Source organism: Crocodylus porosus, unplaced genomic scaffold, assembly GCF_001723895.1.
Source record: "Crocodylus porosus isolate Cpor-Errol unplaced genomic scaffold, CroPor_comp1, whole genome shotgun sequence".
NCBI lineage: Eukaryota > Metazoa > Chordata > Crocodylia > Crocodylidae > Crocodylus > Crocodylus porosus.
The window spans coordinates 105181557-105196906 of NW_017728947.1; the positions used below are offsets into that span (position 1 = coordinate 105181557).

The 15350-nt window shown below is 46.7% G+C and overlaps 1 protein-coding gene across 1 annotated transcript in view; it reads right to left on the minus strand.

The window, feature by feature from the left end:
• SYNE2 (spectrin repeat containing nuclear envelope protein 2) overlaps window positions 1–15350 on the minus strand; it is a 256377-nt gene that overhangs the window by 97255 nt on the left and 143772 nt on the right. Inside the window, exons 65-70 of the mRNA XM_019550841.1 lie at window positions 15226–15300; window positions 12849–12968; window positions 11996–12112; window positions 5242–5475; window positions 2162–2317; window positions 629–757 (exon numbers count right to left, since the gene is read on the minus strand). Coding sequence (XP_019406386.1) covers window positions 629–757; window positions 2162–2317; window positions 5242–5475; window positions 11996–12112; window positions 12849–12968; window positions 15226–15300 — 831 coding nt within the window. The remainder of the gene's footprint in view (window positions 1–628; window positions 758–2161; window positions 2318–5241; window positions 5476–11995; window positions 12113–12848; window positions 12969–15225; window positions 15301–15350) is intronic.

Sequence of the window (15350 nt, forward strand, 5' to 3'; positions counted from 1 at the left end):
CTGACATAATATGCGGTTGTTTTTTCGTCATTGCAGTTTAGCCATGCAGTTTCCTATTCTTAACAATGTAAGCGGCATGTCTGCTATTTTTATCATTGTTCAAAGGTCAGAAGTTCAGTATTTTCATCTAAGGGTCAGAAAGTGATTACCAGAATGTCAATCGCTGACACCTCAACCTCCTTGAAGCATTCTGGGAGTTTTAGTGCATTTTTTTTAATGCTAGGCCTTGCTTAGCATAAGCACTCTCTCACAGATTTATTCCTGTGCAGCTCTGTGTATTGGGATGCTGGGTCTGGTTTATCCTGTGGAATAAAAGTCAACACTGACCCCCAGCTTTCCCCTTCCCCCAAGCTGTGTTAGTGTGCTATTATAGCCTGCTCTACCACTGTCACCTTCCCCATTCCCATTCAGCTGTCCAGAAAGCCTCTCCACATTCACCTGCTTGCATCTGTATGTCCAGACCCACATCCTGAGTGCCCCCCAGAGACCTATATGGAGGACCACATGCTCAGAGAAGCCAAGTAGTCCAAGTTACAGTCCATTCCTATGAGTCACATATGTCTAAGTATAATCAATGACACGATTTGGCAATACAAATCAGTATCCATAAAATGAAGGATAGGATTACCTTTTGTTGCTCTAAGCTGTTGTGCCTGTTGATGGGCGGCTGGTCACTGGTGATAAGATTGGTTATACTGGAGTTGTCTGGATGAAGAGTCTTTATGGGTTCTGCCTGGATCCTTTCACTGTTGCTGAGCTATAAAAAGAGAGTCACTGTTTTGTGAAAGCTCTTGGAGCTAATAAGGCAGCACAAAGGCCATCAGTGTGGTTTAGGGAAGAGATGGCATTGAAATAAGCTCTGACCAGTATGGGGGGTATACCCATAGAGCTCTCTCTGAGGAGTGGGACAAGGCCACTGCTGTAGCCATACTACAGAGACTTTAGTGCTGCTCCTTCTGGTGAGAACATGATGCTGTTTTCCTTATCTGCCAAGCAGGTCCTTTTTTACATAGTGAGCAGTGGACGTAGGGAACCTACGGACACAGTTCGGGTAATTTGCTGACATCGACTCGTGATAACGTTGCCCGACTTGCACATGCATGCACATGCAATGTAACCGCATGCAAATTGCCTCCATTTTGGAAGCAACTCACTTGGTCAGAGGCTACCTAGATCTCCTGCCTGGCTATGACTTCAGAGGTAGGTTGGTTTTTAACAGGGGGGTTTTCATAGCAACACCTGTCCTGCACCCACGTATCTTACCTTTCCAATGACGGTGTCCCAGCTTGGAGGAGGCTGCAGCTCCCTTTCCTGATGCAAATACCCACTAGCTGCGAAAACTGGCCCCACAATGTGGAAGTGATTGCATCACTGGGTAATCTCAGCAAACAGGCTAAATAGACTGAGAATAGCTTGTTCTTTCAGCACTGTGGGAGGTCCAGCCAGGGGTGACGGGTGCCTCCTGATTCTGGGTGGGTACAATTTGTGGGCAGGCCAAAAGCCCCATATCCATTCCTATACTTCTGTGCCATGGCTTGGTGCTCCCTCTGACACTCCCCCCAGCCCCCACCTCCAACATGCTACTGGCCTGTGTGGCAAAAAAACTGCCCTGTCCTTAGCGGTGCCAAGTCAGAGGCCAATCTCACATGGGCACATGCCCCCCTCCCCCGTGCCTATCCTACCAGTTGCCTGTGAGTCCAGTTATATGAGGGCAACACACTGGACAGAGATGGGGCAGCTGTGAAGAAGCATCCAGTATCCCTGCCCAAGCCTTGCAGATTCACTCAGGAGAAAACTATAGTCTCTAGATCCATCCGCCAGGGACCTTTCACCACTAGGACTTTTCTGTGCAGCATTTTAAGTCTTTAAACACTTTCTTGCATTCTTTCCCACATACAGCTAACAAAACCTTGACCTGAGTCACAATGCACTTTAAGCAGAACTAAATTGTTCAGAGAGCCACTAAAACCCATTACAAGCAGTGGGCTGAAGATAATTATACAGTGCTGAGAACCAAACTGACAGCAAGTCTGACATTCTCATTCATTTTTGTCCGTTCCTTATTTTCGCGTAATGTATTATAAGCTGTTCTGCAGCTATTGCGTAGTACAGCATGGAGCTCCTCTCAGTAGGTCTTCGTAGAGTGCTCATGTTTTTTTACCTGTTCTTCATTGTATTTGTCCTGAAGCATCACCTGGACTTTTTCCAAATTGCACTTCACTTCCTTTAGCTTCAAGGAAAGGGCTTCAGTCTCTTGCTGGAGGCCTGTAGTATCTCTGCAGTCCTCCAGTTTTTGTTCAATCTCTGATAACACAGCCTACAAAGTAAAGTAGTTAATTTGTCACCATTATGAGCATACCACTCCCTTCCAGTAACACCCTAGAGTCACAGCTCACTCTTCAGCTGCTTGAAAGAAGGAGCAAAGTTTTTTGGTAATATCTTTTAACCACAGAACCCCTAGCATGCCTAGCAAATGGCAAATTAAGATGAATCAACATACAAAAGGAAAAGCCTTTTTCAAACAACAGGCTATATGGTGAGATCCATTAACTCCATTACCCATACTAAAATCCAGGTATTAAGAAAGGTAAGACTGGATTTTGAATGTGACAAAGATGGCAAGGCCCTAGGTGGCAGGAGCAAAGTAAAAGAAGTTTTATATTCTCTTTGTACTACCGGGATTTTGAGTTGCTTTAAAAGCTACTGACCTAAGTGCACCCCGGCAAAAGATTAGAGCAGCCCCAAAATTTCAAAGAGATTTGTATATATGCAGACTGGTAAAAGAAGAAAGTAAAATACTCTGGGTATGCCAACACGAAGTATGGACACATACATTTTGAGCTGTTTCAAAAGGGCTGTAGAGAGTCATGTTCTGACTGTTGTGTGTGGACCAGCTATAACATGGATAGGGCAGTGTTGCAGCTGGCGCGGTGCTGCTGCATTTGATAGTTCCCAGACTTAACAATTAGAACCCAACAGTTGCTGTCCCTTTTGAAATGACTCCAAACACGTGTGTGCATACGCACCGCACAGCCAGTTTGTCGCTTCTAAACACATCCATTGGCACAATCAGATGCAATACAGGACATCTGTTCGGGTTATGAGACTGATTCTTAGAAAAAATGTAAGATCTGTTTATTAACTGATAACTAACATACTAAAAAGGAGGGGGGGGGGGAGAGGACATTATTGTAAAATGTGTTCTAGCTGTCTACCAATGTAGAATCAAAAGCTTCAGAATTAAACATTGGATCCAAGGTTTGCACTCATAGAGGCCAAAAGTGGCATGGCCAGGTGAAAAGCCATGGATTGAAAAGGGTCTAAAAGGCTCCAACTCCAATCCCAAGGTTGTGGAGTCCATACATCCCCTGCCACTCTGAGCTGCAGGGCAGGACCAGCGTTCTGCACATGCCCTTGCTTTGTGGCAGTGAGCAAATCATTGCAATGTCACCATCCTCAAGGTGAAGTTGCTTTCACTGCTTAACAGATCACAGCTGTTTGATGCTACTGCCACCTTGCCACTCAGGGCTGCTCTAGACAAAAAACACAGTGCTTTTCAAGTTCTAGTTCTTAAACTGGAGCTAAAAGGTGATAGCACCTGAACTGGAGTAAAGAGGATTTTGCAAGCATGCAAGACTCTGGTACAGTGATTTTCAGTCACGATGCCTTGAGATCCTTTCAAGGGTGCCACACAATGTTAGCACTGTTAGGTGCACAAACAGGATTTATACGACTAAACCAGAGGGCACGTCCCCATGAGCGCACATGTACAGGGGTGCACATTACCCATGGGACAAACAACAGTGGAACATATTTATGCCACTGCTATTTGTCCCCAGGCATGGCCCTCCAGCATGTGGCAAAGAGAGCCAGGTGGGATAGGGGAGGCCAGGTCAGCACCCGGGCTGGGCCCAGCAGCCTTACCTGGGGTCCTGGGAACTTCCCGGGACAGCAGCATGCCGCTTGGAGCCTGGACGGCAGCCAGAGCATGGGTCTGGCTGGCCAGGCTCCATTTTCTGTTGGTGCACACTGCTGCCACATGCACTATGCCACCTTTTTTTAGGTGGCGGCTGTTTTTTTGATACTGGGATCTCCCAGTGTCAAAAAACTGCCACGCAAGTGCACATTCATGGGGACATGCCCAGAGATTTCAAATAGGAATCCAGAGTGTTACAAGCATCACGCCCTGTTGTGGTCTTCCTGAGTACTTTGCAACAGAAAAAGTGTTGGGTTTTTTTCAGTAGCCAAAGAATGAATGAAAACTAAAAGCTGGCATTTTCCAAGGGGTGTCTTGAATCTAAACTTGTTGAGAACCACTGCCCTAAAACATTATATGGACCTGAATCCTATGTCAATAGAACTTCAGTCAGGAGGGAAAAAAGGCCCGGGTACATAAATTTTCTAAAAGCATTTCTGATTAATTTAAAATGGACATCTTTACATTAGGGCTTCAGTATTCTCTGAAGCTCGTTATTGCTTTACATAACATGGATCCTTACATTCTGTCTCACTGTCTCTGTGGGAAGGTTAAGTCAGTACGAACAAACGTCAGTCTAACTGTGGTGCTGACCCTAGACTCCATTCAGTCCTGAAAGGACTTCTGCATGTGAATATGTACATGGCCTTCAGTCTCCGATGTCCAGTCAGTCCACCAGCGTGAACAAACACTGAAGTCAATGAGACTTGGGACTTAGTACAGTAAGAATTTACATTTTAGACTATTTTTAGACCATAAGCTAAATTAAACATTAAACAGATTGGTCAAACCATTACCAAGCCCTCTTATTACATCAGTAAGTTTTTATTACAGTCGAGGCCAGTTTGTTTAAGTAAAAGCTGCCTTTTTTTTTTTTTTTTTTTTTTAAAGAAAGTAGGCTAGTGATGTTTTTTTAATCTTATACTCTGCCAAAAAAAAAAAAAAAAAAATCAGTGTAAAGTACAGAACACCTTTACAAAATACAATTCCTTAAGTTTTACGTCCCATCTCAATTCCCCAGATACTGGAAATGCACATAAGGAGATGGAATGTGTACAGTTTAAACAAAGACATTTAAAATAGCTCCTTGGAAGGAAGAGCTGAAATTGAAACCAAGTGGTTACCATCTACTTGTTTTCACTGCGGTGTAAGGCGTAGTAAACAGGGACCGGAGCAGACAGCATCATTGTAGTTTTTATGCAAACACACATCTATGGTAAGAAGGGGTTAGATGGTGGCAGTGAACTTTGACTACTTCATCTTACCTGACAGTCAGCAAGCTGCTGTTCCACCATCTGTTGCATTTTTGGGGTCTGGGTTTCTGATCCCAGGGACACTTTAGTTTTGTCTAGCCATTGTTCCAGCTCAGCAACTTGTGCCTGACATACATGGAGGATCTTTTCAGGCTCAGGCCTATTCTTATCCACTATTTCCTTTGAATCGCCTAGCTTCCCTTGCAAGCCCTGGGCAGTGTTTGTGGCGAGAGGAGGCGTGTCACCCTGAAGCAAAAGGACATTCAAACACAGAAAAATCTGTCAGCATGACATGCTTTTAACTTTTGCACGCAGAGCCCTGAACCTGTACTGCCGCCTTATTCCCAGGTTACAAAGGAAAGGAAAAAAACCAGCAACCGAGCAATGAGGTGATCAGGTGCTACAGGTTTCCAAGCAGCCAGCCAATTTGCATTTGCACAGGTATAACCTGAACATTCAGGAAGTAAAATGACTCACCGTTTGTTAACCAGCCACCCCTGAGGATAGGTGTTTTTCTGTGCAAGTCAGAGGCTAAGGCTTGCAGTTTAAAGTTGCATACGACACTCTTGTGCAATGTTTGTCCATTGCTTTTATGAGCTCAGTTACAAATAAACTTTTAAAAACAGCCCCTATTTAGGCTATGGGCCCCAGCATGAGAACCTAAAACTTCTGCAGTCTTTGAATAACAGTTCCCATTTATCCTCACTTGAGCAGCTATCTAACATTTCTGTGATAAATACATTCTAGACAGCTACTCACTTAGAAGCATACCCACAGGTCCGGGTTGTGCTCACGCGCACACTAGGGCCGGGTGAAACAGCACTGTTTCGCTTCAACTTCCCTTTCAAGAGAACAGTGTTTCGTTTCGAGTTTTGTATAATTTCGAAAACACTGTTCTGCTTCATGTTGTCGAAACGGTTTTCCTGTTTCGATGCTGTTTCAACATTTAGCCCACCTAGTACTGGGAGGATTGGTGCTGCTGCTGGCCCCAGCCAGCAGCACCAGCCTCCGGTCATCTGGCAGGCAGATTAGGGGCTCGCACCCCAGGAAGGAGTCCGGCACAGCCCCCGCAGCCCTCCTGGGGGTGCAGGCGAGCCCCTGATCTGCCTGCCAGATGACAGGAGGCTGGTGCTGCCAGCTGGGGCCAGCAGCAGCATCCATCTTCCTGGCACGGGCTGCACCCAACCCACAGCACCAGCCTCTGGCAGGCAGATCAGGGCTGCCCGCACCCCCAGGAGGGCTGCGGGGGCTGTGCTGGACTGCTCCCAAGGGTGCAGGCCACAACCTGCCTCCCAGATCACAGGAGCTTGGTGCTACCACCTGGGGCCAGCGGCAGGCAGGCCCAAGGCAAATCAGCTCGTGTGGGGATCTGCTGTCCCAATCCCGGGGCAGGGGAGGATCCCTGTACAAGCTGATTTTCCCTGGGCCCCATAGCAGAGCTGGCCCAAGGAGGGTGCGGGGTCCAGGGCAAATCAGCTCGTATGGGGACCCTCCCCTACCCTGGAATCAGGGCAGTGGCGGGTCCCCATGCAAGCTGATATGTTCCAGGCCCCGTACCAGAGCTGGCTGGAGGAGGGTGCGAGGCCCGGGGCAAATCAGCTCACGCGGGGCCTCCCACTGCCCTGATCCCGGGGTGGAGGCAGGTCCCCACACAAGCTGATTTGCCCCGGGCCTGCCTACCGCTGGCCCCAGGTGGAATCGCCAGCCTCCTGTGATCGGGCAGGCAGATCGGGGGTCCACCCACCCAGGAGCAGTCTGGCACAGCTGCTGCAGCCCTCCTGGGGGTGTGGGCAGGCCCCATCTGCCTGCCAGATGACAGGAGGCTGGTGCTGCCAGCTGAGGCCAGCGGCAGCACTGATCTTCCCGGTGCTGGGTGCGGACTGTGCCCAGCGTCATCCCAAGGGGCAGGAGAAGCCTCCTGTGATCCAGCAGGCCGACTGGGCCCCTTGCACCCCCAAGAGGATTGTGGGGCTCTGCCAACTCCTCCTGGGAGTGTGGGTCCCTGATCTGCCAGCCCAATGACAGGAGACTGGTGCTGCCAGCTAGGTGCAGCCCGTGCCTGGAGGATCGGTGGCGCTGCGGCCCCAGCCGCAGCACCAGCCTCCTCTCATCCGTCAGGCAGATCGGGGGCTCGCTCACATCTCTGGGAGAGCTGCAGGGGCGGTGCTGGACTCCTCCCGGGGGTGCAGGCCCCCCAATCTGCCTGCCAGATCACAGGAGGCTGCTGTTGCCAGCTGGGGCCAGCAGCAGCTCCGATCTTTCTGGCACGGGCTGTGCCCAACCAGCAGCACCAGCCAGGCTGTCACTGGGTAGGCACATCAGGGACCTGCACCCCAGAAGGAGTCGGCAGAGCCCCAGAGCCCTCCTGAGGGTGCAGGCCCCTGATCCGCCTACCAGATCACAGGAGGCTGGTGCTGCCAGCTGGGGCTCTGCCACTCTTCCCAGTGCTGTGTGCGGGCTGTGCTCAGCGCCAGTCCTAGCTGTAGCAGTACCCTCCTGTCATCCAGCAGGCAGATCGGGGGCCAGCATCCCCGGAGGAGGCTGGCACAGCCTTGGCAGGGGTGCAGGCGGGCCCCGATCTGCCTGCTCTATGACAGGGGGCTGCTGCTGCCAGCTGGGACCGGCGCCGAAGCCAGTAAGCCTGCCTTCAAAACTTGAAATGTTTTGTAACTTTTGAAGCTTTTCGAGTGCCCTCGTGTCGTTTCAAAGCTGTTTTGAAGGCTTTTGTTTCATTTTGATTTTGCTGTTTCGAGCTCGAAATGCATCAAACCAGCTTTGAAACGAAACACTGGGTGAAATTTCGCATGGCCCTTACGTACACCGATACATGCCCTAACCCTCACGTGGGTAACTGAACGATAGTAGTTTGGGTGTTGGTCCTGAGCATCACTGTAAACTGCATCTGACTAGACGGCCTGGTGGCAACATGGTGGGGCTACTCGGGGTGGGGTAGTTCCTACAAAATACTACAATGTTGCAACCTCCAGAGTAAGGCAAGTATAGGGCACCTCAAAACTCTCGCCCCCGCTGCCTTGTGGGTACTCCCTGGGGAAAGGCTAATGGACATCACCCTGACAGAAACGCACCCTTGCCGAGGCATTAGGCACCCAGCAGCAGTTCCTATCTGTCGCTCTCTGGCAGAAGCTACAACCATCGAGGCACTGGATGTCTGGACTTGGTCTGGCCTCTGGATTCTGTCTCAAGGGTGTAAAGGAGGGATGGGGGGACAGCCTCCACTCCTCTATAAACTTGCCTAGTTGTACACGTCAAAGGTCTTGGTGCGATGGTCACAGGACTCTGTACAGGCAATTCATCAGGCACTTGACTAGACCACTTACGCATACACTATGATTCATACTACTCTCTGGGTATACAAACCCCCCCCCCCCCCCCAAAAAAAAAAAAAAAAAAAAAAAAAAACCCGTTAGGGCTAACAACATACATTAACTTCATTGAGATTTGAGCAGGCAGATACGAAAGGGAAAATACACTGGTTTAGGTGTTATATTATGTTACTTTAAACATTATTTTTCTAGTCTGAGTCTTTGGTATGCTGGGCCATAGTCATTATGAATTAAACAAACAAAAGTGAACTCAAATGAAGCTTTACAGCACTAGGAAGAAGGTAAACTCCATGTGTACTTATGTAAACGAGTGTGCAAGACAACACTCATTCATAGGATTGCAGGCAAGTAGGGCTAGAAGGGTCTCATGTAGTCCAACTCCCTGACTGAGGCAGAACCATCCCTATTCCTATCCAGATTATCCTATACAAATCCATTGCCTAACCTTCTAGGAAAAGAATACAGTCAAGGGAGACACAACACAAGACAAAATGCCCTAATAGGTCAGAGGTAAAACAAGGGGACCAAGATAACCAATATCCTGCTGCCGCAAAGGTTGTTTAAATTTGCTCGAGAGAATCTAGGAAGAGGGCCAACCCCCCCTGCTACAAACAAACCCTCCTACAGTTTGTACCAATCTAACCATGGGGTAAAATTCCTTCCTGACCCTAAATGCGGCGATCGGGCAAGATCACATAGCCAGGAACCTCTAGGTTTAAGTTCCAGCAGGAGCACTGACATACCCCAGTCACAATCTCCAGCCTTGGCTGCAGCCAACACCCAATGCTTCTGAGGAAGGATTTAGCATAGCGTGGGGATCCTTATGCTCTCCCACTGTCCGTGGGGGAAGGTTTAAGCTGGTGTGCAGAAATATCAGTATAACTGTAGTCCTGACTCTAGATTCCACCTAGTCCTGAAAGGACATATGCATGTTGTACTCTACACCTAGATCATCCCTGACCAACGTCTGTCGAACGTTCACTCCACAATCAGCCAAGATTTTCACTTTTAGCTTTAAACAGAATTGCCTTTGGGTTTACGTCAATATATTGAAGAGGTGAAAGCAAATTCATACTTTTACAGCAATGCTTTGTAAGATCTAGATTTAATACAGGTTTTTAAATGTTACTTTTAAATAGGAAGGGCTGGGGCTCAAAAACAGAAATTCTATTTCATTGGGAATTTCAGCATTTTGAAATTTGTTTTTGTTTTTAAATCAAGGAATGAAAACTCTGTTAATGTTAAATTTGAACCTCGACTTTTAAATCATCCCAAACAAACAATTATCTATACAGCACATATCAATGGCTTTTTTTTAAACAAGCATTGCTGGTGGATGACTTATGTTTTCTGAAGGACACACATGGATAATCTGACCTCACAGGCTTGACTCCTTGCACCAGCTGTCATTCATACTTCTGTCAAATGGACATAATAAAACTATACCACATCAGAACAACAACATTGTGCATTCCCACTGTGCACTAAGAACTAAGTAATCATTGAAGTAGGCACTGGAGAGGTAAACAGTCTGTGCCCACAGTTTTTGTAGCAGTATAATTATGTGGGCCAGATGCATGCATCTCTTATTAAAATTTTATACTAAGTACAACTGCCAAGGCAGACACAGTTTTAGCCAACAATTTATTCCACTTTCTCTAAAGAAATAAGTTATGCACTTTTAGACTGTTATAACTTCACCTGGAAGTACAGTGGGGGAGGTGGTTCTGCTTTCACTAGAGCTATATAGTTGAAGTGGTACAACTTGGGCACATCTACATGTGTCAATAAGGTGACAAAATAAACTCTAGTGCAGTCTGTGCCAGAGTTTATTGCTTCTGGGCGCTCCATTTTCATGTGTGCCTGGGACCACAGCATGCTAAGCCGAGGTGGAGCAGCCCCGACTGGCAGGGAACTCCAGGGGTCAGCCTGCCAGTCTGGGGCTGCTCCTGCCCAGCACAGTGTGCTGCAGGGGGCCTGGCTGGGGCACAAGGGTGCTCCAGTGCAGGGCTAGCCAGCATGCAGCCCCCACACTGAAGCACTGTTGTACCCCAGCCAGCCCGATCAGTGTCTGCATGTGCGCTGCAGTGGAGTAAACAACTCCACCATAGGGCAGTACTATCCTGCGGCAGATTTAATCAGTTTACTCTGGCCTAACAGCACTGCATGTGTAGATGCTGCATTGCTAAATCAGTCAGCTCCACCATAAATATCTCACGTAGATATGCCTCTCGTGTGTTTAAACAAGCCTTAAGCTGAGAACGTATATAATGTAAATCTCACCACAATTTCTATTATCATTACTCTGTACCGTTGCACCCTTAATACAAATGTACATTATTTGAGGTGGACTGAATGATACAGCATACATGTGTGATTGTGAACCCTAGCAAGTAGCACACATCAGAAGAGTTTTATTTCTTTTATTCTGACCTGAATTCAAGCAGAGCAGAATATTTTTCTATAGCAGCTCCAGTGTCCCCTGGGGTTCTTGTTGAAGCACTAATTATTTGCCCCCCAGAATAAAATGCAGGCTGATTTACTGCCTACTGAACTTGATTAGTCATTGGATAGAACAAGTATTCCACTGATCAAAGTCCTCATCTTTCTGACCTGACTAAAAATATTTCTCAAGGGGAAGCAAAATGCTTTAGCATTTACAAAAATGAATTTCCTTCTATCTTCACCTAGGAAATGTATGAACTTGAAAGACATCAGTTAAAATTGCTATGTGTAATACAACAGTGGGCAAAAACTGGAGTGCAATCCCATTACAGGTAAGAGGACTATGCAGAACAATTCCAGAAAGGGAAGTCCCTCCAGTGGAATACTTGAGACAGGAGCAGTAAATACTTGATACAAAAGCAGGGTGGCAGAGGAAATGGACAGATAGAGGTCTTGCCCACAGAAGTATCATAATCATGCCAATATCATCAATATAAAAAAAATCCTGAAAGGGAATAACTGGGTTTTATTTTAGTATAGTAAACGTTCACTAGTGGATGCTAGGGAGAGAAATACAGGAATGGAAACCTAATCCATTTCTCCTTCAGCTGCAGAGTGAGCAAGGCTGACCTGGACTACTGTTTTCATCCAGGCTTGCATGTACAGTGGCACATATATTTTCTCAAACTTACTCGCATCTGCTGCCTCATTAGCTGCATTTGCTAGGAATAAAGTATATTTATGTAAATTTAAAACCACAAAATATGCCTGGCAAGACTCCACAACAAAATCCCACTGACATCAGCATAATTATTAGAGACAGGAATGAGCCAGCCAACCACTGAAAAGTTCCTTTCTTCCCCTTCAGGGCTGTGCAAAGCACAAATCTCAGCCCTTTCCAAAAGCTCAAAGATGTATGTTTTGCAGTGTACCGGGAGGATTACTGCATGCAATCTGTTTCAGACCTACATACTCACCACTGGCTGATTGCTAAGGTCTGGAGTGGACTCTTCACTGTTTTCAGCTTTCTGGGAAATTTGAAAAGGTGTTTCCTCGTCATGCTGATCACATGATTCTATTAGCTCACTCGCATCCTGAAAAAAGGAAAAGCAGTGGTGGAAAGGTTTTGATTGCCTTCTTGTACTTTAGAAGTCTCCAAAGGCAGCAGTCAATCCACACATTATTCTTAGCCAACAATAAAAGCATGTTTGACACAAAGATATACAGAGACAAAAGGAATCGGAACGCTTGGCAGAGGTGCCATTTTTTATTAGAGCAACTAGATATTTAGGTGTGTGCGCCTAAAAGCTTGCAAATAAAGACATTTATTTTGCAAATATTTAGTTGGTTTAAGAAATGGTATCACCTCTGCCAAGAGCTCCGATTCCTTTGGTCTACTGGCCAATACGGCTACAACCTGTACCCCTGATATAAAGAGACAGATACATTGTAGCTATCACAACTTCACTAAGACGCGGATCTGAAAAACTCCCAACAGTCTAAATGAGTGGATATGGAGGAGGTGCTGCCCTCTTCTACTCCAGGACACATTTTCCCCATGTGATATGCCCCACAGCTGTATTTTGTGCCTGTTCCACGGATAACAAATGAATTTGCTATTCATCTAAATCTGCATTTTTCAGCTTTGCATTTTTGATACAAGCAAGGGACCTGTAAAAAGATTTGTGAAGGATAAAACTCCCCCCTGGACAAAGAACAGTGCAATGCCTATGCCCTCCTTAAGTTCTACTCATGGTCACTTAAGAAATGCCCAGGTCCAGTACACGCCTGCACAGGGGGACAAATTCCACGTGCAAAGATAAACATTACCTGTGCAACACCATCTGACAAGGTGCCAGAAGAGCAGGAAGCCACACTGTTTTCCCTGGGGGTCTCATCTCTCATTCCTGGAGGCCAGCAGGGTTCAACGGTCTCTGCTACCGTGCTTTGCTTTGAAAAAAACAACAGTCAAGAATTAGCTGTGGCACATGTGGCACTCCTTGAAGGAGCATGTGGTCACTAAAACCATTAGGCACTCTTATCTCTGCTGTGCTTGCATCTCTTTCTTTGCCTATTTTCCCTAAAGGCCACATAAAATTGATATTTCTTTGTCTCTCTTGGTTCTGCATGAAGAAAAAGTCAGCAGCAGCAAAGGCCTTGGCTTGTCTGTGCTGGGAACAGACACTCCCTGCCCCCACAAACATGCACGTTCAGGCCCTCCCACGTTATCTTGCCCGTGTGACTGCCAAGGCAAAAGGGCGCTATAGTTTGCAGCTTTCCAATTCTTGGTCTGTCTGCTAAGATGGACCACAAAAAAGCCAATTTTTGCATGGTGCCTGGGAAAGCACAGTAGCTTTTCTTTTGTTTGTGTCCTTGTGACAAGGTATTTAGCAGAATTTGTAAATTTGTTGGAATCTGACAGGGCTGCACCGTGAGTACTTCTGCTGTGGCCTTGAACTTAGTCTCTCAGCTGTCAATTGTTTGCCTTGGTGCCTACCCCACCCCACCTGATTGCTAAGGTAGGCAGCAGAGTTTTCACTGCAAGGATTTCTGAAAAATAGATATCCCTGAAAACGACTGGACCATCAGTTCATTCTGCATAAGGTACAGAAACCTGCTATATGGTTACACCATTTTGTTGCTGTCAAGCAGGATACAACCTCTTGTGTTAGAGGGTAGGTAGGCAAGAAACCCCACAAACATTTCTACATATACTTTCAAGTTTCCTGAGCTGCCAAACTGCATCTGGCAGGCAGCTGAGCCTCCCCTGACTGATTAGAATAAGAGTATTCACGTGCATCATGCTGAACACATGCCTGAGTGTTTCTAGGATTGGAACCCTAACTAATAAGAACCACAGGTGGGGCCATGTTTTCCTATGCATCTGTAACATGTTGTGTGTGGGTAACAATACAGAGGTAAGAGGCTACAATACGTCTTTGCAAATTTCCCAATTTCATTTTTTCCCTACAATATTCATTTTCATAGCAATATTCTGCTATGACGTTGCTGTCTCTTCCCAAAGCTCTCAGACCTCGCAGCATTCTTTCCAAGGGGAGCAGAATGGCATTGGAGGGTATGTCTATACGGCATGGCCAGCACGTCCCTGCAGGGAAGCCCAAGCATGCCGTGCTTTCTCTCTCCTGCTTGTATACACCATATGGGAAAATGTGTCAGAGAAGCTGCTTTGGGAATGACTCCACTGGCTACTCTCAAGCATGCAGGAGACTGAGGTCTTGAGACCCACCATGGGAGGGGAGAGGATATCCCTGGACTACCTTCCACCAGCACATTTCCCAGGCTGGAGCATGTGAGGGGGCTGGAGGGAAGGGAACGCTGCAGAGCATCCCTGCCAGGACGTGCTGGAGATACATGGCAGACAAACCCTAGTATTTCTAGGAGGGGAGTTAATGTACTCATACAATGGCAGGATGTAATGATTAGTGCTGCCTATGTGTTTCGGCAGGGGTTACTACTTCACTATTTACAAAGGTGTTGGATCAGGGAGAATCAGCATAAATAATCCATCTCCAGTGTAGGGCTAAAGTCAGGCTGTTGCAACCATTTCCTCCTACTCACCCTCACATGCCAAACATTCCTGCGATTCTAACCACCTCCAACTCTGCTCCACACCTACCATTCATGCTATGCTTCGAGTTTGTGAGATTTGCCTAAGTCATGCCCATCAGTAGCCCACTATCCCTTGAAATCCTTTTGCTAAAGCCATTTGCTCTCAGAAATTCTTCCCTACTTGGTTTGCATCACCAATAATCTTGTCAAACCCTGCTTAGTTGATCCTGTGCTTTGAGTTTAGGTTTGTCTTGTTTCTATTGAACACTTTAGGAAAGAGGATAGCTCTCTGTTCTGCAGAACGTCAAATGCGTTGGTGCTGGTAGGTTAGTGTCAGGTTCTGCCATCACACGCTCATTAAGTAGTACCTTCTGCTGCAAGCAGTATTACCAATAGCAGTAGAATGATTTGCAGAATAAGGTAGCACCCAGCATAAAAAAAAGCAATCTCTGGTCCAGCATGCAACTGAAAGTAGCAATATTTTATTTCAGTCTAGTGGCTTTTACTATGACAGCGTTTCCAAAAATGCACTATGAAGGAGGATCCAAGGGATTCTAAAGGGTTTCACATTTGCACGTACATTTTTCATAACTTCCTCTGAAAAAGATCGTACTTCCCAACTCTCCGTTCTACTTACTTCACTGTGGGACAAACTATCTTCTGTTTCTTCAACTAAAGAAGGAAGAAGAGACGACGATCCTCTCTTTTTCAGCTACAATGCAGGCACAGAGACACAGTCCAATTACTCCTTGCAACAAAAAC